Source organism: Pagrus major, chromosome 9, assembly GCF_040436345.1.
Source record: "Pagrus major chromosome 9, Pma_NU_1.0".
Classification (NCBI taxonomy): domain Eukaryota; kingdom Metazoa; phylum Chordata; class Actinopteri; order Spariformes; family Sparidae; genus Pagrus; species Pagrus major.
The window spans coordinates 6201576-6224285 of NC_133223.1; the positions used below are offsets into that span (position 1 = coordinate 6201576).

A 22710-nucleotide genomic window follows, 5' to 3' on the forward strand; every position below is an offset into this window, starting at 1 on the left:
GTGGAATCAGAGGGGTATTTGATTTATTTTTTGAATGATGTCATCTTTTTGAGTTCCCTCAAACAGAGCGATTGCTACTTCATTCATGCACTCCTTCACGATTTCCGCGTCAGTGAATGTTTTTTTGTGCTTGCCCAAGACCCATGCCACTCGCAGTGAGGCTTCAGTTCCACGCTCCTGTTGTGTGGCTGACCTGACTATCATAGTGCGTGTTGCTTAGTATGATGCTTACATTTGGCTTATTTTTCTGGTCCTTACCTTGGAGTTTTGTGGGTAATTCTGCTCGAAGTGGCCATGCTTTGTTTCATAATGACGTTTTACGTTTCCACTTTTGACCAGGGCAACTGTCTCATTACAGATTAAACACATTGGTTTCACAAATGCATATTTGTCGGTCCACTCTGTCTTAAATTCACAATTTTCGGAATCCACCTTTCGCTTTTTGTCAAGTTTGGAGCACGGCATGATTTTTGCTTTACTAAAGAAACAGGTACCGTTAGCAAATCTGACCGTGTTGTTGTAGCTTATGATGACCTGTGTGACCGCGGTGAAGTTAGTTTTAAGTTGGATATTCGATAGGTTTACCCGGAGCGAAGAAGACGGTCAAATATCCAACTTAAAACTAACTTCACTGCGGTACTGCGGAGGAGTACTGCAGTGACGGAAGGAAAAAAAAGCACTCACGGCCACAATGAGTTGTCATAGTGATGTTAAACAACAGCTGATAGGACATTTGGATTGGGCACGGGGTAGATACGTGATTGGAAACACATCCAGAAATCACACGGCAATGAAATCTTGCTTGGATCGCTATGAAAAAAATTGGATATTTATTTATGTCTCAGTCCGAATTTCATTGCGTTTGGGTCCGGATCCGGACCGGAGTCCACCAATTGAGTACCCCTGGCTTAGGTGGTCCACGCTGTGGAGCTCTCTAGGGACCAGATGGGATTGACTGCAAAGATATCCACCTCCAACCACACACTGTCTGTCCACAGTGTGGCAACACTGCACAAATCCACGTGAGAGGTGCACACAAATTAAAGTCTAAATGTGATCAATAAGCTGTGATAAAATTGTTGATCCCCTTCCCGACATATATTACTCCACATGTTTAATAGAGTAATGCCAGTTGGAATGGCAGCTTTCTCTGTTGCAAATAAGGCAGAGAGGACATCAAAGGGCCTGAACACCCACACAGGTGTTTTCAGTTATTCTATATATCTATATATATATTATAACTATATCTAATTATTGCATCACAGAATCAAAGCAATGACCTTTGGTTATGGGAAAAGGAGGAGGGGTGAGATAAATCAGCTTTATTATGGAGAAAACTGGTCAGAAAGCTGGCAGAGCTCATCAGCCTCTCTTCTCCTTTTCTCTCTCTGATAATGGAGACGCTGGAACGACCTGATCTCTGCTTTCCACTGCAACTTAACGCCTCCTGCAAGAAGCCAACACAGCATCATGCTGACACCATTTTCAGTTACATCCTGCTGTCTTGCATCTCTGTACTCACTATCGCTTTAAACCTGCTGGTCATCATCTCTATCTCCCACTTCAGGCATAAAGACAAACTCATAATCTGAAATATTTTTACTTAGTATCAGCACAGGATTTTACACAAGTTGTTTCTGGGACAATAGGGATATTGTTATATTATGGTATTTTATGAAACACAACATTTTGAGTTTTGAACAGCTTACATGTATTGCATTTAGCATTTAACATACTTGTATAGTATTACTAGTACTCCTCCTACAACAACTACTAATAACTCTGCAACCCTGACTGCACTGATGACATGAACGTTGGAATCCAGTTTGACTGCATATTCTCTGACCGTCATCTCCCCACACATACAGTAGAAGCAAATAGCAAAACTGTTATTGAATCTATTGTCATGTCAGGGATGTTGTTGAGCACATGCTAACTATTTAAAAGTGATACTTAATGTTCTATTCTGTGTTGTAACTGGAAATATTCATACTGTGACAGACAGGAATATTTTTATGACTTCCAAAACTGCTACATACACGTTCATTGACGGTCATCTTTTTCTCCAGGCAGCTCCACACCACCACCAACTTCCTCCTCCTCTCCCTGGCTGTCTCAGACTTCCTTGTCGGCCTCCTGTTGATGCCTGTTCACATCCTTCTTATAGGGGGCTGCTGGTTTTTGGGGAGCTTTGTATGTGGACTGTTTTACTATGCCTCTTTTCTCCTTACATCTGCCTCAGTAGGAAACATGGTGCTCATATCTGTTGACCGTTATGTGGCCATATGTGACCCTTTGTGTTACCTTACCAAAGTCACTCAGAAAAGAGTTCAAATCTGTGTTTGTCTGTGTTGGGCCTGTTCTGCATTGTATAATGGTCTGATATTGATGGACTACCTTGAACAGCCAGAAAGATATAATTCCTGCTATGGAGAGTGCATAGTTGTAATTAGCTCTATAACAGGAGCTGTAGATGTCATGTTGACGTTTGTTGGCCCAATTGTTGTCATCATAGTTCTGTATATGAGAGTATTTGTGGTGGCTGTGTCTCAGGCTCGAGCCATGCGGTCTCATATTGCAGTTGTCAAACTGCAGGGTTTAGTTAGTGCAACCGCTAAGAAGTCTGAGATGAAAGCAGCCAGGACTCTTGGTGTTGTCGTGGTTGTGTTTCTTATATGTTTCTGTCCGTATTTTATTCCATCCATTGCAGGCCAGGACATGTCAACCAGTGTGGCATTTCAAATGTATGGGGTCTGGCTACTTAATTCTAACTCCTGTCTAAATCCAGTGGTCTATGCTTTTTTCTACCCCTGGTTTAGAAAATCTATCAAACTCATTGTTTCATTTCAGATACTGCAGCCTGACTCCTGTAATGCCAACATACTGTAGCGATATCTTCAAACATGTCTGTAGTATATCTGTTCTAAGATGACCTCCAGCTATCTTAGTGCTCAAGGAACAAAGAATAAAAAGTGGAAAAAAACAACAACTTGGTGAAACTAAGCGATTGAAGAGTGTGCTCATAATTAGTCTGTGTTTTAGTACAAAACTTTTTCTTTAACAGATAAGAGCAGATTCTTCCAGCATTTCTTCACCAGCATGTTTTTCATATGCAACAGTTTTTTATAAAAGTGGAAATTGTTCTTGTAATTGGGTCACTAAAATGTCACAACTTTAAAAGGTCCACTTTGTAATAAAGTTGATTTGATTTGAGTCTCATTCCCATCTTGTCAAATACTGATGCTTTGGGAGGACGACTGATCCGACCTTCTATCCCAAAGTGTCAGTATTTGACGAGTTGGAAATGAGAATCAAAAATCATCTTTATTATGAAATAGAGCTCTTAATCAGCTGCCTAACAACAAAAAAAAGCTAAAATACCCTAAACTCGTATGTTTTTTATGCAGTTAATGTATTCCAAGTATGTGAACTTCAATTAAAATTGTTTGCACTTCCTGTTGTTGAAGTTGCCACCATTGTTTTATAATATATATTAAGTTATAATATCATTTGGAATACTTACTTTGTTAAAATATTAATATGTCCACGTCATTAAAAATTGTTAATTACACTATTACCCACAACCCAAATGAGTTTCCACTGTGTCCGTATTTTGGTTGATTAAATATTGTATGAATACACTTTTTAAACAGCTACTCAGATAATTTCTGTTATATTATATTGTTATATATACATAATAAACCACAAATGCCAACACATTCTGACCAATCACCATGAATCACCAGGACTATTTAAGAGTAATATCAATAGCCGGTGCTGTCCAAGAGAACTGTAATTAGTGCTGCTATTTATACTGCGATCGATTTTTGTCAGATTGGAATAAAGTCTCTCATTTCCTTCGCGTTATACGTTACATGATAAAATTGGCCAGATATTTGCTTAAATGCAGGTGTGATGTGATCACAAGCAGCAGATTTAAATTACACAATGCAACAAAAACAAAACAAAATTATAGAGTCGTAAATGTTGAAATGTCAGTTGGTTCATGAAAGTATGCCCACCTTCAACCTGAGCAGGGTTATTTAACTTTTTGGTAACACTTTACATTAATGTACGCAACAATGTGAGTAGTGACTGAGGAGCAAGTAAGGAATGAATCAGGAACAACTTGATAGTTAATTCATCGTTAATGAGTAATTCCTCAATTACTGTGATTGGAGGACTAAATTGTAGATAATGATAAGTTACTGGAGAACAGACAGATAATATAATAATGAATCAATAGGTAATGATTAGTTCATAAATATCTGTGAATCGACATACTGACCTTAGTTGGGTACACTGGTAGGCAGGTTTGGTTATTAGCAATTAATAATTACTAAAAGTAATTATCAAAAAAAGAGTAATACAAATTATTAATATAAATTAATACTTATGGAGCACCACCCTGGAATCAGGGACCAATAACCAAATGGGAAAACATTCTCAAATGAAGGATGTTTACTTTAAATTTAAAGGAACAGTGAAGGAAATGAATCCGAGCACTGACCGTCACAAACAACTGTGACCAAAATACACAAATAATCACAGACAACTGCTCTGTACAATAGAATGTATTTATTAATAGCAAAGTAGATCAATAATCTGTCAAACTTCAATTAATTAATATCTATTATCCAACTACAGCTACAGTAACTATAAAACCAAACACTAAAGCAACTCAAGCAACAAACACACAAGCATCTGATGTGTGTGTGTGGGAGATAACATCACACAAGTGTTCAAGATGGCGGACATGGGTAGGTGACGCCAGGGGCTGGTCAGTGGAGGCGACCGCACAGGGTTTGAACAAAATAATGGTGGAATGGCGCCTGCCCACCTTACACGTGCCTTTAACCATGGTGTGGTTTGGACAGAGCTGAACTCTGAGGTTCTGAATACGGTGTACGTGCTACCACAACACGAGTGTCTGAGTGAACAATGGTTTGGAGACACAGTTAACTCCAAGCGATCTCGTCACCGGAGGTGTCTGTGGATGTGTGTACGTGTGTGTGTGTGTGTTTGTGCAGGTTAGTAGAGAGGAGAAAGGGGGAGAAGAAAAAAAGCTAACGCTTGGAGTGTAGCAAGGAGGAGGAACCTACTGTGGAGAGACACAATACTCACCTTTCTATCACTTAGCCGATGAGCAAAGTCGGGCTTCATCACCTTCCATTGGTCATTGTCTCAGATATAAAATGTGCCTCATTGTGCGCTCAAATGGCGGTAAAGCTTACACTTGGTTCTGCAAAGTGGAAAAGCGCCAATCAACTCAGGGTGACTACAAAGAAAAGGCAAACAGCAATCACAATGTTTTACAGTGTAAAACAGCAGCAAATCGGACTCGACGGTCCACAAAATCCACAAATAATTGCAGCTTAAAGTATACAATACATGCTATAAATTTCTAGGATCTGCCCAGACGCTAAATTACACCTCACTTGTGATTGCATGGGTGGTGATTCGCGTGTGTCTAATGCCTCTTGTTCCTCAGCGTGAAGAAATGGCATGTTCCGCTGTCGTGTCCAACCAGCGGGCTGACAGTGGCTGTTCTCTGCATCGTAGCAGAGGAAACACAGAGTTGTCGCAGGAAAAAAGTGGGGTTCAGCAGCGGTCCACTTCTTTCTGGGTGAGATTCTCCTCACTTCTTCAGGGTTTGAAGGCTGGATTAAGCAGCATCTCCCCCTCCGATCTAAAACGTGTTTGTTAAGCACAAAGCAGTCTGTAGCTTGTCCAGCGAGGTTGAGGCCTGCAGCCTAGGCAAGGTAAGATCTGCATGTTTGGGCGCACCCTTTCAGTAGCCCCATTCGCACTGCCCTTTGCATGCAGGAATCATGCGCTGATTCTTTGTGAAAGTTTCAGATGCGGAGAGGGGGGACAGTTAGGCTGCGGCTCTGATGCGCCCCCGGAGGTAGTATCAGAGCCACAACAGTGGCGAGCTGGCGTCTAAGTGAATGGATAAGCTGGAGGCGCGGAGTGGGGCCGTGTCGATCTGATGGTGTTCTCAGTCTGACAGCTAAACAGATCCTTCACTCATCAAATAAAAGAGAAATGACCCGCAAAGCAACATTGCAGGACCAATCAACAGTAAAGTGGGAACTGGTAGTGTCTTCGGCAACGTACATGAGGAAAAAACCCGTACATGCTTTCTGCCCTAATGTATCAAAATATTCAAGCTAAAATTAAATCACACTCATTGCTATAGCCCGATGAAGAAAACCAGCGACCAAATATGCACACAGAAAAATAGACAAACTACTGATGACAGAGGGTGAGAGAACTGCTCGGTGACATTTTGAAGCAAAAAAGCTTGACTCCCCGGGTATGAAAATACCTGGATCTTCCTTGTTGTGCGCCCCATAGAGTGTGCACACTACAGACTTCTGCTGAACAGGCCGCATAACTTGAATGGGGATGAAATAATTTAATTGTGCAGCTCTTCTAGATTTTCTAAATTTTATTGGACCGAAGGGCTCCATTTATGACCAGTTGTGATACTCAAAAAAAATTATTCAGCGTTTTACAGGTCGTGTCTTTCACAATGTAAGCTTGTTGGAAGGTGTCTTTTTGCAATAGTATGTGGCTGCAAACCCGGAGACCTGCACAATCAGACCCCCACACTTGTGGACCCACACGTTCAGACCCCTTATGCTTTTTCGACAGTGCCACCTAGTGGTTGACTTTAAAATTGCAACTGCACAGCCTTGACCCGCACTGTGGTTTTTTGACAGGGCAAAATCCAAACAAAACGCCAAGATCTAATTGTTTGTGAAGCTTGGAACACTTTTAAACTTTTTTTGGAAGACTTTTAAAAGGGTTAGGGTTATATTGTCCATATATCTGTAACTATTAGCATACAAGACAGGTGGCGCTGTAGCAAAAGACCAAGGGGTCTGAATGTGCGGGTCCACATGTGCGGGGGTCTGACTGTGCAGGTCTCCGGGTCTGCAGACATATGCTTCTCTCTTTTTGGGCTGCAGTGCATCATGTGACGATGTAATTACATGGTTTGGCCACTGCAAAAAACTGGTTTCAAAGCCTGGCACTCCTCCTGGGGCCTTGAGTCAAATAAGTAATCTGATATGAAACATTTTCAGAAAGATGACAGACTGATATGGACACACCTCTAATGTTATTGTCTTCATTTGATTGGACAGAGCTAGACGTGGGGGCTCACACCTAACTTGTGGTCGTATGAGATGGGAATGGCATGAAATGATGAAAAAGAGGGAACGCAAAAGTAGTCTTTCTAGCCATGAGAACTGAGCCCACTGAGAGCATATGCAGGATTTTATTTCATATCTGCACTTCTTTTGACTTTGCTGTTTCCCCTCCCTTGCTCTTTTTAATAATTATGATTTACTTTATTTTTTCAGCTGAATGACTAGCAGCTGGTCTTTGCTTTGTCGTTTGAGATTGGAATAGCTGAAGAGGGTATCTCAGGAGATTCTGCTCCAATGTCATGTCATTGAGAGAAATTTGTATCAGAACCAAGTGTCACCAACAGTGATAGTAGTAATGTGTTAGGCTGGATTCAGACCAAATCCAGTGGTGCATCAAAAATGTAGGTCTTCCCATTTATTTTAATCAGGGTAGTCCATTTTGGCTGCCATGGTGGTGGGGGGCATCAGTGAAAAACCCTGAAACCGACTATTTTTTCGAGAAACAGCCAATCGCATAGGCTGTCCATTAGTCTTGCTGCATGAATGACTGAGTTTAACGTCATGTGTCATGTATATTTACTCAGTCTGGCTTTGTATACACTTTTTTAAATCTGTGGATGCAGACAATCACTGTAGGACTGGCGTTACGCTCAGTTGGTAGAGTGTTGACCCAAAAGCGGACAATGAGGCAGGGAGTTGAGTACAAAGTAATTTATTGACTTCACAAGGAATTAGCCTGGGACTCTCCACATCTTCAACTGCTGAGTCCCCATCTGGGAGTGTGTGAGGTGTGGAGAGCTGGATGGCTGGAGCTGGAAACACTGGTAGTAGGAGTGCAGGTGAACACAGTGAGCAACACAAAAATACTAGTCTTGCTGAACAGCGATCTAGCTGGAGCCATGTACTGTATTCTAAGTGACAAATCATCTGGCAACAGGTAGCGTGAAAAGCAGGGCTTATCAGCAGGCGCTGATTGCCAACCTGCTGCAGATGAGCGTGTGTCAGCAGCTCTGGTAAGTGGACAGCTCAACCCAGCCTCTCAATGCACCTCTGCAAGCACAAAAGAAAAAGAAATCACAGATCAAAGAGATCACAGGAAGAGACGGGCTTGAGCTGTGAGACGTGAAAAGTGGGATGCTCAGGTAAGGAGGAGGGCATCTTGAGATGGAAGGCAGCGGGGTTGATTGATTTCTCCACCTTAAATGGACCAACGAAATGTGGAGTCAGCTTGTAGGACTCCACCTGAAGAGGAAGATCCCGGGTATTGATATTGGGGAGCAGGGATACGGTGACGATCCACAATAGTGAGAATGGCGGTGTGTCCATGAGAGAGAGGAAGATCAGTGACAAAATCCATTGCTATGTGTGACCAGGGACGACTGGGGACAGGCAGAGGCCTGAGGAGACCAGTGGGGGGACGAGATGATTTGCTCTGGGCGTACACAACACATGCAGCCACAAACTCACCCACTTCCTTAGCTTAGACCACCAGAAGTGCTGACGAAGAAACCGCAATGTCCGCTGGGCTCCGGGGTGGCAGGTAAACCTACATGAATGGCCCCACTGTAATACTTGGGATTGGACCTCCTCCGTCACGAAGAGGTGATTTGGTGGACCTGTACCAGGGTTGGGGTGATTGCGTTGGGCCTCTCGCACTGTGGTTTCTACCAGGTAGCGGCTCCAATGATCAGGGGAAAAGGCATGATGGGCTCAGGGTCAGCAGGAGGTGTGTCAGAGGAGAAAAGGTGAGAAAGGGCATTAGGTCTGCCATTCCTGGAGCCGGGACGGTATGAAAGGGTGTAGTTAAAATGGCTTAGGAATAGTGATCAGCAGGTCTGGTGGGAATTTAGTCTCCTGGCAGAGCACAGGTAAGCAAGTTTCTTGTGGTCTGTCCAAATGAGGAATGGCTCCAGGGTCCCCTCCAGCCAGTGTCGCCACTCCTGTATCGCCGAAACTACAGCCAGGAAATCTCTATTTCCCACGTCATAGTTTCTTTCCACAGGGGAGAGACGTTGGGAGAAAAAGACACAGGGATGAGCTTGTGTAGAAACATTGCGCTGGGAGAGAATGGCCCCTACACCTGAATCTGAGGCGTCCACCTCCACCACAAACTGGAGAGCCAGATCGGGATGTTGAAGGACCGGAGCGTGAGTGAACAGGGCCTTTAGCTTCTTGAAGGCTGTGTCAGCACTGGGAGACCAGGTGAAAGGTGAAACAGTGGAGGTAAGCTGAGTGAGGGAGCCGCGACTCAGCTGTAGTCACGGCTGAATCGCCGGTAAAAGTTGGCAAATCCCAGGAAAAGTTGTAGCTGTTTTCGGGTGGAAGGTGTGGGCCGCTCCTAAATGGGCCGGATCTTGGCGGGGTCTGGCTGAAGCCTCCCCTGAGCTATGATGAAGCCCAAAAAGCTGACTTCAGCAGAGTGGAACTCACACTTCTCCGGTTTTACATAAAGTTTATTGTCCAAGAGTTGTTGGAGCACCAGCCTCACCTGCTCGATGTGTTCATCTAGTGTCCTGGAGAATATTAGGATATCGTCCAAGTAGACAAACACAAAATGATTTAACATGTCGCGAAGAATGTCATTTATGGGAGCCTGGAACACAGCTGGGGCATTTGAGAGACTGAAAGGCATCACCTGATGCTCAAAGTGTCCGATGGGGGTGTTGAATGCCGTCTTCCACTCATCCCTCTCCCGAATGCGAACCAGGTGGTAGGCATTCTGAAGGTCCAGTTTGTTGAAAATCCAGGCGTGACAGGATGGGTCGATCAGGGGTAGTGGATATTTATTTTTAACTGTGATGTCAGTTAGTCCTTGGTAACCGATACAGGGCAAAGACTCCCATCCTTCTTCCCCACAAAGAAGAAGCCAGCCCCGAGGGGGGACGAGGAGGACCGGATTAATCCAGAAGCCAGATAATTGTTTACGTACTCCTCCACTGACTCTCTCTCGGTGCGTGACAGGTTGTTCAGGCGGTTGGAAGGAAGAGGAAAATCAGGGAGCAGATCAATGGCACAGTCACATGGGCGGTGAGGTGGCAGAGACAAGGCTCGTTTTTTGCTGAACACTGTGGCTAGATCGTGGTAAACCGGTGTCAAAAAATGCTCCAGCTGGAAATGGAGGCGGAACACCAGTTTATGTGGGGGTTGTGTAATCGTAACCAGGGGAGACCCAGGATGACTGGAGAGGAGGGAGACGAGATGACGTAGAGCTGGAGACACTCCCGATGATTTCCCGAAATGATGAGGGTTATGGGTGCAGTGCAATGAATGACGGTAGCCAGGTGCCGCCCATCTAGTGCATTCACAGTCTTGGGGAGGTTGAGGGTTTCAATGGGGATTAGTGACTGTTCAACCAGGGAGGAGTCAATGAAACTGTCATCCGCGCCGGAGTCCACAAAAACATGAGTGGGTAGTGACTCACGTGACCTCTGGAGAGATGCTGGGAGGTTGATACGTGCTAAAGGGATGGGAATGGAGGTTGTCTGGCTCACCAATATGCCATTGTTCACTGGCGAGCCGGAGGCGAGGTAATGTCCGGGCTGTCCACAGTAAATGCAGAGTTGTCTGTTGACCCTGCGTTGACCTTCCTCTAGCTAGCTAGTCTGAGGCTAGCGGACGCCCTCTCTCTCTCTGTCTCTCCCTCAGCCGATCATCTAGGCGGATAACAAGCGATATGAGCTGTTCGAGGGATGCTGGTTTCTCTCTAGATGCTAGCTCGTACTGTAAACTCTCTGAAAGTCCTCTCTTAAATACGTTTACGATCAAAAACCCTCCTCATCTCAGTAACAAATGTGACATGAGACTTGAAGGCCACTGAACCCGCCTCCCACAATGCTGTTTCCCACTGTGCTGCCTTTCCTCTCAATAAATTCATTGTATAAGCGATCTTAGCCTTATCTGAGGTACAACTGGTAGGTTGTAAATTGAAAATGTGAGCACTGAAGCAAAAAACTACCACGTGAACCTAGATCTCCAGAGTAATGTTCTGGTGGGGGAACGGGTCTTTGGCCAGGGGAGAAAAGGGTCGGGCTGAGCTCGTAGCAGGAGGATCACTCACAGTCGCAGGTGTAGTAGGTGAAGAGGCAGGCGGTTGGGAGGTGAGCAGGTTGACTTGATGACCAATCTGGGAAACGTTGGCGTTTAAGGTTTGGAGTGATATCCATGATTCTGTTACACTCGGTTGAGAGAGTATAGACCCAAAAGCGGACAATGAGGAAGGGAGTTGAGTACAAAGTAATTTATTGACTTCACAAGGAATTGGCAGGTGAAGATGTGGAGAGTCCCAGGCCGAGTCCCCGTCTGGGAGTGTGTGGGTGGAGGAGAGGTAGCTCACGGTGGCGCTGGTGGAAGCGCGGTGAGCTGAGGCTCCGGTGAGCACAGGGTAATTCTGTTGGCTGCCGAGGTGCGGAGAGCTGGATGGCTGGAGCTGGAAACACTGGTAGTAGGAGTGCAGGTGAACACTGGATGCAGAGAAAACACAAGAAATATTAGATCTCCAGGAGAGCAACACGAAAATACTAGAAGTCTTACTGAACAACGATCTATCCGGAGTCATGTACTGCATCTAAGTGACGAAATCATCTGGCAGCAGGTAGCGTGAAAAGCAGGGCTTATCAGCAGGCACTGATTGCCAACCTGCTGCAGGTGAGTGTGTGACAGCAGCTCCAGTAAGTGGACAGCCACGCCCAGCCTCTCAATGCACCTCTGCAAGCACAACAGAAAAAGAAACTTGTTTCTGGGCTGTCTTCATAAAAGGTGTCGGCGTGTAGTTTGGTGATAAAAGAATCTGCGGAGGCCAGGCTGGGTGGAATGATAAAGCAATCTTTATTGAAACAGATTTCAAGCCTGCGTCCGAACCAGTGCGGCCACACCCGCTGTTCCCAATGTCTGACAAAGTTCTGCCTAAAGCTTTGCCCTCTGCTCTACCAGAAATCCTCTCGAACCTTCGATCTAGGAAATCTACAAGTAACCACCTAACTTTCTCTGTACGCGCGGGCCTTTTTAGATCTCTTTCGCCTGCACCTACCTACTTCTTCTAATTGGTCACTTTGGTGGATTGAGGGTCCATCTATCCAATAGGCAAAAGAGGAGTTGATCTGCCTCCGGCCCCTTTGGAATGTCTCATCTTCTATAAGTTACCACTTTGTTAATGTTTTTATTTCAGTTGTTTCTATTTTGTCATATTTTAGGGCACAGTTTCTTTCTACACCAGATGTTATTTTGGCATTGTTCAGTTGACAAGGTGTTGCAGCTGTGGATGCATTTGCGTGCATTTGTTAAGCAGTCAACACTGTTGTGCATTTTATGCTGAGTGTTTTGCATTACCAAGTCTGCAGTAGCCTAGGATATGCCCTTTCTTGTTCCAGTATGCATTTTTTAAATGACCCTTTTACTTGCCGGGCAGATTGTTTTTTCATAAAAAAAAGTGTATAAACTGAACATATTATATTGAAACTTGGGTGAGATCTGATTTGAAAAGCAAAAAAAAAAAAAAAAAAAGCAGGCTTCACGACTCACATGTGCTACTCATGCAGGTGGCCCATGCTTTAGGTATACAGGAAGTGGGTTCTCTTCTGTGATGGCACAATCACACTGTTGCTAATTTAAAGGGCTCCATATCAGTTGATAACATAATAACATGTCTATTTTCTTTCTTTATTTAATTTAAGAAACATTACATTTTTTTCCTGCTTTGGATTTTGTTATAGTATTATAGTCCACAAATTTAATCCACAAGGTTCAACTCTCCATAAAGCCATAGTAACTATATCTAATTATTGCATCACAGAATCAAAGCAATGTCCGTTGGTTATGGGAAAAGGAGGAGGAGTGAGATAAATCAGCTTTATTATGGAGAAAACTTTGGTCAGAAAGCTGCCAGAGCTCATCAGCCTCCCTTCTCCTTTTCTCTCTCTGATAATGGAGATGCTGGAACGACCTGATCTCTGCTTTCCACAGCAACTTAACGCCTCCTGCAAGAAGCCAATTCAGCATCGTGCTGACACCATTTTCCTTTACATCCTGCTGTCTTGCATCTCTGTACTCACTGTAGCTCTAAACCTGCTGGTCATCATCTCTATCTCCCACTTCAGGCATGAAGACAAACTCATAATCTGAAATATTTTTTTTAGGGATATTGTTACATTATGGCATTTTATGAAACACAACATTTTGAGTTTTGAACAGTTAACATGTATTGCATTTAGCATTTAACATACTTGTATAGTATTACTAGTACTCCTCCTAGAACAACTACTAATAACTCTGCAACCCTGAATGCATTGATGACATGAATGTTGGAATCCAATTTGACTGCATATTCTCTGACCGTCATCTCCTCTACTATAGACACACATACAGTAGAATGCAGAACTGTTATTGAATCTATTGTTATGTCAGGGATATTTTTGAGCACATGCTACCTATTTGAAAATTATACTTAATGTTCTATACTGTGTTGTAACTGGAAATATTTGACTATTCATATTGTGACAGACAGGAATATTTTTTTGACTTCCAAAACTGCTACATACACGTTCATTGACAATCTTCTTTTTCTCCAGGCAGCTCCACACCACCACCAACTTCCTCCTCCTCTCCCTGGCTGTCTCAGACTTCCTTGTCGGCCTCCTGTTGATGCCTGTTCAAATCCTTCTTATAGGAGGCTGCTGGTTTTTGGGGAGCTTTGTATGTGGACTGTTTTACTATGCCTCTTTTCTCCTTACATCTGCCTCAGTAGGAAACATGGTGCTCATATCCGTTGACCGTTATGTGGCCATATGTGACCCTTTGTGTTACCTTACCAAAGTCACTCAGAAAAGAGTTCAAATCTGTGTTTGTCTGTGTTGGGCCTGTTCTGCGTTGTATAATGGTCTGATATTGATTGACTTCCTTGAAAAGCCAGAAAGATATAATTCCTGCTATGGAGAGTGCATAGTTGTAATTGGCTCTATAACAGGAGCTGTAGATGTCATGTTGACGTTTGTTGGCCCCATTGTTGTCATCATAGTTCTGTATATGAGAGTATTTGTGGTGGCTGTGTCTCAGGCTCGAGCCATGCGGTCTCATATTGCAGTTGTCAAACTGCAGGGTTCAGTTAGTGCAACTGCTAAGAAGTCTGAGATGAAAGCAGCCATGACTCTTGGTGTTGTCGTGGTTGTGTTTCTTATATGTTTCTGTCCGTATTTTTATCCGTCCCTTGCAGGCCAGGACATGTCAACCAGTGTGGCATTTTCAATTTTTGGGGTCTGGCTACTTTATTGTAACTCCTGTCTAAATCCAGTGGTCTATGCTTTTTTCTACCCCTGGTTTAGAAAATCTATCAAACTCATTGTTTCATTTCAGATACTGCAGCCTGACTCCTGTAATGCGAACATACTGTAGCGATATCTTCAAACATGTCTGTAGTATATCTGTGCTAAAATGACTAATGACCAGCTATCTTAGTACTAAAGGAACAAACACACTTTTTAAACAGCTACTCAGCTAGTTTCTGTTATATTATATTGCTATATATATAGCAAATACCAACACATTCTGAGCCATCACCATGATTCAACGGACTATTTAGGAGTAATATGAACAGCCGGTGCTGTCCAAGAGAACTGTAATTAATGCTGCTATTTATACTGCCATCAGTTTTTTTCAGATTGGAATAAAGTCTCTCATTTTCTGCCATGGCAGTCCTTCGTGTTATATGTTACATGATAAAATTGGCCAGATATTTGCTTAAATGCAGTGTGATCACAAGCAGCAGATTTAAATTACACAATGCAACACATTCCCAATTCGGGTGAAGACAGGGAGTTAAAAAACAAAAATATAGAGACGTAAATGTTGAAATGCCAATTGGTTCATGAAGTCTGCCCACCTTCAACCTGAGCAAGGTTATTTAACTTTTTGGTAACACTTTACATTAATGTACGCAAAAATGTGAGTAGTGACTGAGGAGCAAGTAAGGACTGAATCAGGAACAACTTGATAGTTATTTAATTGTTAATGAGTAATTCCTCAATTACTGTGATTGGAGGACTAAATTGTAGGTAATGATAAGTTACTGGAGAACGGACAGATAATATAATAATGAATCAATAGGTAATGATTAGTTCATAAATATCTGTGAATCGACATACTGACCTTAGTTGGGTACACTGGTAGGCAGGTTTGGTTATTAGCAATTAATAATTACTAAAAGTAATTATCAAAAATATTAATTCAAATTATTAATATAAATGAATACTTATGGAGCACCACCCTGGAATTAGGGACCAATAACCAAACAGGAAAACAGTCTCAAATTAAGAATGTTTACATTACATTTAAAGGAACAGTAAAGGAAATGACAACTGAAACAACTGTTACCACAATACACAAATAATCACAGACAACTGCTCTGTACAATATAATATAATTTATGTATAATTAGCAAAGTAGATCAATAATCAGTAAAACTTCAATTAATAAATATCTATTATCCAACTACAGCTACAGTAACTATGAAACCAAACACTAACGCAATTCAAGCAACAAACACGCAAGCATGTGATGTGTGTGTGGGAGATAACGTCACGTGTGTGTAAGTGTTCAAGATGGCGGACATGGGTAGGTGACACCAGGGGCTGGTCAGTGGAGGCGACCGCACAAGGTTTGAACAAAACAATGACGGAACGGCACCTCTTGACCTAACACATGCCTTTAACCACGGTGTGGTTTGGACAGAGCTGAACTCAGAGGTTCTGAATATGGTGTACGTGCTACCACAACACGAGTGTCTGAGTGAACAATGTTTTGGAGACGCCATTAACTCCAAGCGATCTGTTCACCAGAGGTGTCTGTGGATGTGTGTAATCATGAGCCCATTCTCAGCATCATCATCTGTGTGGAAGTTTCAGATGCGGAGAGGGGGGACAGTTTCGCTGCGGCTCTGATGTGTTCTGATGGATAAGCTGGAGGTGCGGCTCTGATGGTGTTCACAGTCTGACAGCTAAACTGATATTTCACTCATCAAATAAAAGGGAAATGATCCGCAAAGCAACGTCACAAGACCAAACAACAGTAATGTGGTAACTGGCAGTGTCTTTGGCAACTTTATATGAGGAAATAAAATACTGCAGTTATACGTGGAAAAAAAGCCTCTGTCATCCTATCTGTCCTACTGACTCTTTGTCACACTTCTGCCCAAAAAACAGCGCCTGTGTCACGGTCCTACTTTGGCAGTCAGGGTTTTTGTTGTTTTTTGTGCTTTCCCCATCTGTCCTCCCTCCTCCCTTCCCTCTGCTCCTTTTTCCCTGTGTGTGTGTGTGTCTGTACCTGTGGGCGTGGCAGCAGTGTCGGCAGCAGCGGAGAGGCGCACCTGCAAGTCATCATCCTCTGCTATATAACCCTGGTCTCATCTCCACTCTGACGCCAGATTGTCCCCCCTGCCACCCAAGGGGGTAAGAAGAAGCGACGTGCCACCTAGTGTGCTGTCCTCGTAGGGGGCTGTCAGGCCCAGTCAGACGCCTGCTTCCTTCACCCCCTCTGAAAGATGTTCTGTTCCCGTCAAGTTCACAGAGGTTGTTCCGGGCCCCTCAAGAGGCGTGCAGAGGCCGTGCCAGCACTCGCAGTTCACAGCCAGGTGAAGAGGAGGAAGGTCAGACTTAGCACCGCGGCTGCACGACCCACTGCCCAGCGGGGCAAAGCAGCGAGACCACCGTTAGGTCTGCTAGCAGAGCTGGCTCAACAGTGGCATGCATGTGTCGAACTGGGTGTGGAAAATCAGAGGTTACAGGCTCCAGTTCGCGTCCACCCCACCCAGATTCAACATGGTTTTGCAATTGAGGGCGCAAGGGGAAAAAGCTTGTATTTTGCAGGAGGAAATCAACTCTCTGCAGAACAAATGAGCTATCCCAATAGTACCGCCAGAAGAGAGACAGTGCGATTTCTATTCAAGGTATTTTCTGGTCCCAAAGAAAGGCAGGGGTCTGCGACCCATATTGGACCTGTGTGCTCTGAACAAATACATGAGACAGTACAAGTTCAGGATGTTGACGCACACAGCTCTGATACGATTTGTGCGCCCAGGCGATTGGTTTATATCCATGGACCTGAAGGACGCATATTTTCACATCCCTATTTATCCCCTGCACAGAAAATATCTTCGATTTGCCTTCCAGGGCATAACATACGAGTATATGGTGCTCCCGTTTGGCCTTTCATTAAGTCCACAGGTGTTTGTAAAATGCACCGAGGCTACCATTGCCCTCCTAAGAGTGGGCGGAATGCGCTTAGCGACATACATAGACGATTGGCTTCTAGCCTCACAATCTCCGGAACAAATTCAGGCTCACACTAGACTGCTCACGTTACATCTGGCCGCCCTGGGTTTCACAGTGAACTGGAAAAAGAGTATTTTGATCCCAACTCAGAACATCACATTCATCGGTCTGTCTCTGGACCGCATTCAGAGCGCGTCTGTCAGCGGAGAGGGTGGGAGCCTTTCAGGCTCGTCTGACACTTTTTCGCAGAGGGATGAGGCTATAGTTCAGAATTTGTCTCAGACTGCTGGGGCTAATGGCATCAACCTTGACAGTCATTCCGCTTGGCCAATTGCACATGAGACCTTTTCAGCGGTGGGTGGCGTCGCTCAATCTAAACCCGACGCGCCACAGACATCGCCAGGTCTCAATCCCCATGCCATGCGTCCATGCTTTGCGCCCTTGGAGACGCACAACTTTTCTGACGGCAGGAGTTACCATGGGAACGATCCCGTCCAGAAAGGTTATTACTACAGATGCCTCTTGAACGGGCTGGGGAGCCACTTACAAGGGCAGGATAATAACATCCTATAATAATAATAACTTACAAGGGCAGGATAATAACAGGAACCTTTTTGAGAGGGGAGCATGTTCTGGTCAGAACGGACAATACCACGGTAGTGGCATATATCAACAGACAGGGAGGGCTGCGTTCACATCATCTGCACATGCTGGCACACAGATTGATAATGTGGAGAAGCTCACACCTATTATCACTGAGAGCCACCCACATGCCGGGAGTATTGAACCTGGGGGCGGACTTACTGTCCAGGGGCAACCCTCGCTACAAGGATTGGAAACTCCACAGCGAGGTGGTGGCTCAGATTTGGGAGAGATACGGCCAAGCAAAGGTAGATCTCTTTGCGTCAGAAGAGAACGCTCAGTGCCGTCTGTTTTACTCCCTCACAGGCCAGAGCACTCCGATGTGGTTTGATGCCTTGGCGCACGAGTGGCCTCGTGTCCTTCTGCATTATGCGCCTATGTTGACAAGATGGCTGGATTCAGGAAATCAGAGCAGCTATTTGTGTCATGGGCTACGTTACACTTGGGGAAGCCTCTTATGAAACAGCGTTTGTCACACTGGATTGTGGAGGCTATTGCCTTGGCCTATGATAGCAAGGGGTTGCGACCCCCTGCAGGGCTGCGTGCTCGTTCCACTCGTGGTATGGCTGCGTCGTGGGCACTGTTTCAGGGTGTTTCTATTGAAGAGAGATGTGTGGCTGCCAGCTGGGCTACGCCTCACACTTTCTCTTGATTCTATAAATTGGATGTTACTTCACCCACACTGTCTCACACAGTTTTGCGTGTGGGATTTGGCGGTGTATTAATGACTGGTCTTCGAGGTAAGCTTGTCTGGCAATACGGGAGTCTCTATATCCCATAGTGAGATACCGAAAACGAATGTTGAAAGAGAACTTTAGGTTAAGAAATTAACCCCAGTTCTCTGAAACATGAGTGAGTTATCTCACCAGACCACCCTCCTTGCCTGGATCGAGGAAGAGGTGTGCTTGCTCAGACTGAATAGATGACGTTACGCCCAGTTTTTATAAGGAGGAGGAAGTCCCTCCTCCAGGGAGCAAACATCACGTCTGTCTGCCATTCAGGACTGGCGTAGTGGAAAATAGCTTCTGGGGACAAGCACAGGGAGCGTGTCCCATAGTGAGATACCTCACTCATGTTTCAGAGAACCGGGGTTATTTTCTTAACCTAAAGATATATGTTGGGTCAGGATCTCAATCACAACACATTATAACTGCATCCATATGATTATTAACAGTCGGCCAATACATGTTTAGATTAACAGGTGGACACCAGGGGGGAAAACGCTGAAAAAAAAACACACAGATGTCAACATCGAGACTTCCTGAATGAATGACACACTGGTGCGGCTTTATGCCGGAGCTGCTTGGTTCAGTGTGAACAAACAAATGCAGAGAAATGGTGAGCCTTCGCTGCGGAGATAATGCAGAGTCTCTGTGTGAAAAGGGCTAATAACTGCTGCACAGTTTAAAGCTACTGCTTCCAACAATGCATTACATGGGTCTGCCGTGAGTTGTAGACATGCAGCTGTACTTAAACTCTGCAGATATCATGGTTGTTGCACCAGAAGTGTGGTGTGTTCAGGTTCACTTTCAGCCAATGGTAGAAGAGAGCTTTGAATCTGGAGAAATGTAACAACCAGGTGTGACTTACTGGACCACTAGAGTTGGCACACTTTCCATTGTTTACATGCAGGCCTCTCCATTGTCAGGACCATGTGGTGAGGTCCCAACACAAGTTTCTTCATGAGTTGTTCCTTAACTATTAACCAGCCACTGAGTGGTGTGAAGTTCTGTATTTTCAGGATTAAGGATTAGTAATGAAGATTTTATTCTTATTGCGACTCATATTGACTTGCTTATTGATCCAATATTTTATGACACACTTTTTTGTGTCAGAGAGGAGGATGCTGTCCAAGTTACATGTCATCTTGGACAATGGCTCTCATCCACTCCATGATGTGGTGGTCAGCGACAGGAGTACATTCAGCACTAGATTGATCCCACCAAGATGCACCACAGAGCGCAACAGGAAATCATTCCTGCCTGTGGCTATCAAGCTGTTTAATTCCTCGCTCTGAGTGTGGCATTATTGCTCTGTATATATGTACATTTCTTGTATTTTTGTTTTGTTTTTGTTGATATTGATATTATTATTTCTGCATATTCTGAACTTTGAATGGGAGCAGCTGTAACACAAACAGTTACCCCTCGGGGATAATAAAGTATTTCTGATTCTGATTTTATTGAGACAATTTAATATATTATTCAATTTGATTAACACATTCACAAAAAGAACAAAATGCAGTTTTAGAGCAAAAGCAAGTCACTATATAACTGTGTTTCACTTGAAATAAAAAAAGGTGCCAGTAGTCTGAAGCAGCTGCAAAACATTTACCAGTATTTCAAGCAGATAATGGAGAATATTTATTGTTGGAATAATGAAATACAGTGAATTTCCCTCCTGTACCCTGAAACCAGGCCCCCAATCAGAGCCGGTGTCTGGTTATCATTCCTGTAGGATACAAGTCTTTGTGTTGCCATTAAAAAAAAATTCACAAGGTTTCCACCCAACAATAGTAATTTTGTCGCTCTGATGGACTGTATAACATAGACAAATGTATAGGTTATGTAAACAGTCATTTTCTCCATGTTAAATTAAAGTGTCCTGACATGAGAATGTGTAAATTCAGTGTACGGATAACAAAATGAAAAATAATTCCCCTTTTACAGAGAGAATGTTTTTGGTCAATCCATCTTTCTTTCTCCATCTTTCTCTACATTATGTTGGCTTCAGATGAGCCAGGCTTCAGTGTCTGAAGTGTAACAATGCGTTTAATTGATTTTCTGAACCAGGGGTAGAAAAAGGCATAGATCAAAGGGTTTAGACTGGAGTTTAAATACATCAGCCAAATTACACTATCTGCAGAATACGCTTCTAATGAGGTGTTCTTAGCTGCAACAGTGAAACAGTAATATGGAGATGAGCACAGAAGAAACACAACTACAACAACGCCAAGAGTCCTGGCTGCTTTTATCTCTGATTTCTTAGCAGTTATTGTCCTTGAATGCTGGAATGTGACAGCTGCATTGCGAGCGCGCATGGCACGAGCATGAGACACAGCCACCATAAACACTCTCATATACAGAACCATGATGATGCTAAAGGGGCCAACAAAGGTCACAACAAAGTCAAAAGCTCCTTCAACATTATTAATTACAACTACACACTCTCCGTAGCAGGAACTATATCTGCCTGGTTGTTTCCAGAAATCCCTCAGTAACCAACTGTTGTGGAAAGCAGAAAATATCCAACACAGACAAATGCAGAGTTGAACTCTTTTCAGAGTGACTTTGGTGGAGTAAAACATGGGTTCACAGATAGCAACATAGCGGTCAACTGATATGAGCACCATGTTTCCTACTGAAACGCTTATAATAAGGCAAGCTAAAAAATTAATCACACCACAAATAAAGTCACCCAGGATCCAACATCCTTGGAAGAGCAGGATTTCAACTGGCATCTGCAGGAAACCTACAATGAAGTCTGAGACAGCCAGAGAGAGGACGAGGAGGTTGGTGGTGGTGTGGAGCTGCCTGAAATGGGAAAATATCAACACTGAACACACTGTTACATGCAGAAGGTATAGAAATATGTTGTTGTTGTTAGCAGTTATGATACTAGAAGAATTAACTGTTCAGTATTTTGCAGACAGATAATAATCTGCAAATAACCATTATGGACTGGATAGGCGAAGGTTTGTGGAGCAACCTGAAGAGTGTTAAAACATTTGTAATCATTTTACATTTTTCCTAGCTATCTCAAAATCAGCATCGTAGATACCATTAGCTTTTTAAGTAATAATGATACATACACCATGTAGCAATGTAAAACAAAACAACAAAGGAAGAAGAAAAGGCAAATACTGACAAAACTATGTACTACAAAATCTACTTACTGCATGTTTTCAACAGAGAAATAACTAACATTATGCTGTCTAGCTGTAATTTGTAATCAAAAAACATTTTATAGGCCATTCAGAAAAGTTTATCTCTGCCTGAAGTGGTAGATAGAGATGATAACCAGCAGGTTAAGAACTACAGTTAGCAGAGTGATGCAGGACAGCAGATTGTATATGAGAGTTGCCTCCAAGTGAGAGCGGTTCCTCTTCCTGCAGGAGGTGTTGAGTTGGGAAAGGCAGAGTTCATCTTCTTTCATGGCCTTCTTTATCAGAGAGAGAGAAAGAGAGAGGAAGCTGCAAAATTCTGGCAGCTTTCTGACCAGAGCTCTTTGTCATAAGTCTAATTTATATCTATCTTTCCTCCTCTCCCATATGCAAATTCAATGTATTCAGAAGGCCAAAGACAATTGTGTCATACTCTAGCTCCCAATACTTCTGAACCTAGTCAGGCACAGTAAAATATAAAAGAAAACAAAATATGAAAAGCAAACAAAGAGACAAAGTGACCACATACTGCCTTTCTGGCCTCGTGCTCTTACCACAGTACAACTAAAGGTGTCACTACATACAGTCATCAGCTGATTGGAATGCAGCATATGAAAACAGCAGTATGCTCCTTAGATATTAGTTAATGGCACGAAACAAGAGTTACGTATGTAGCTAAGGTTCTATGAATTCTGGATGACCACCAGAGAAGGTATGTAATACCTGTGTGGCGATGCTACGAGGGTAAATTTGAGAACTTGATAGAATT

General features: G+C 43.5%; 3 protein-coding genes across 3 annotated transcripts; 2 read left to right on the forward strand and 1 right to left on the reverse strand.

Annotated features, from left to right (window-relative positions):
• Window positions 1–1394: 1394 nt before the first annotated feature.
• LOC141002455 (trace amine-associated receptor 13c-like) lies at window positions 1395–2889 on the forward strand. Its single transcript, XM_073473796.1, has 2 exons — window positions 1395–1567; window positions 2070–2889. Exons 1-2 carry the CDS (start codon window positions 1395–1397, stop codon window positions 2887–2889), a joined length of 993 nt encoding a protein of 330 aa, XP_073329897.1.
• Window positions 2890–13079: 10190 nt separating this feature from the next.
• Window positions 13080–14543, forward strand: LOC141002454 (trace amine-associated receptor 13c-like). The gene is made up of 2 exons (XM_073473794.1): window positions 13080–13252; window positions 13724–14543. Exons 1-2 carry the CDS (start codon window positions 13080–13082, stop codon window positions 14541–14543), a joined length of 993 nt encoding a protein of 330 aa, XP_073329895.1.
• Window positions 14544–20771: 6228 nt separating this feature from the next.
• Window positions 20772–22213, reverse strand: LOC141002587 (trace amine-associated receptor 13c-like). The gene is made up of 2 exons (XM_073473943.1): window positions 22053–22213; window positions 20772–21591 (listed from the first exon to the last, which is right to left on the reverse strand). Exons 1-2 carry the CDS (start codon window positions 22211–22213, stop codon window positions 20772–20774), a joined length of 981 nt encoding a protein of 326 aa, XP_073330044.1.
• Between the last annotated feature and the right edge of the window lie 497 nt (window positions 22214–22710).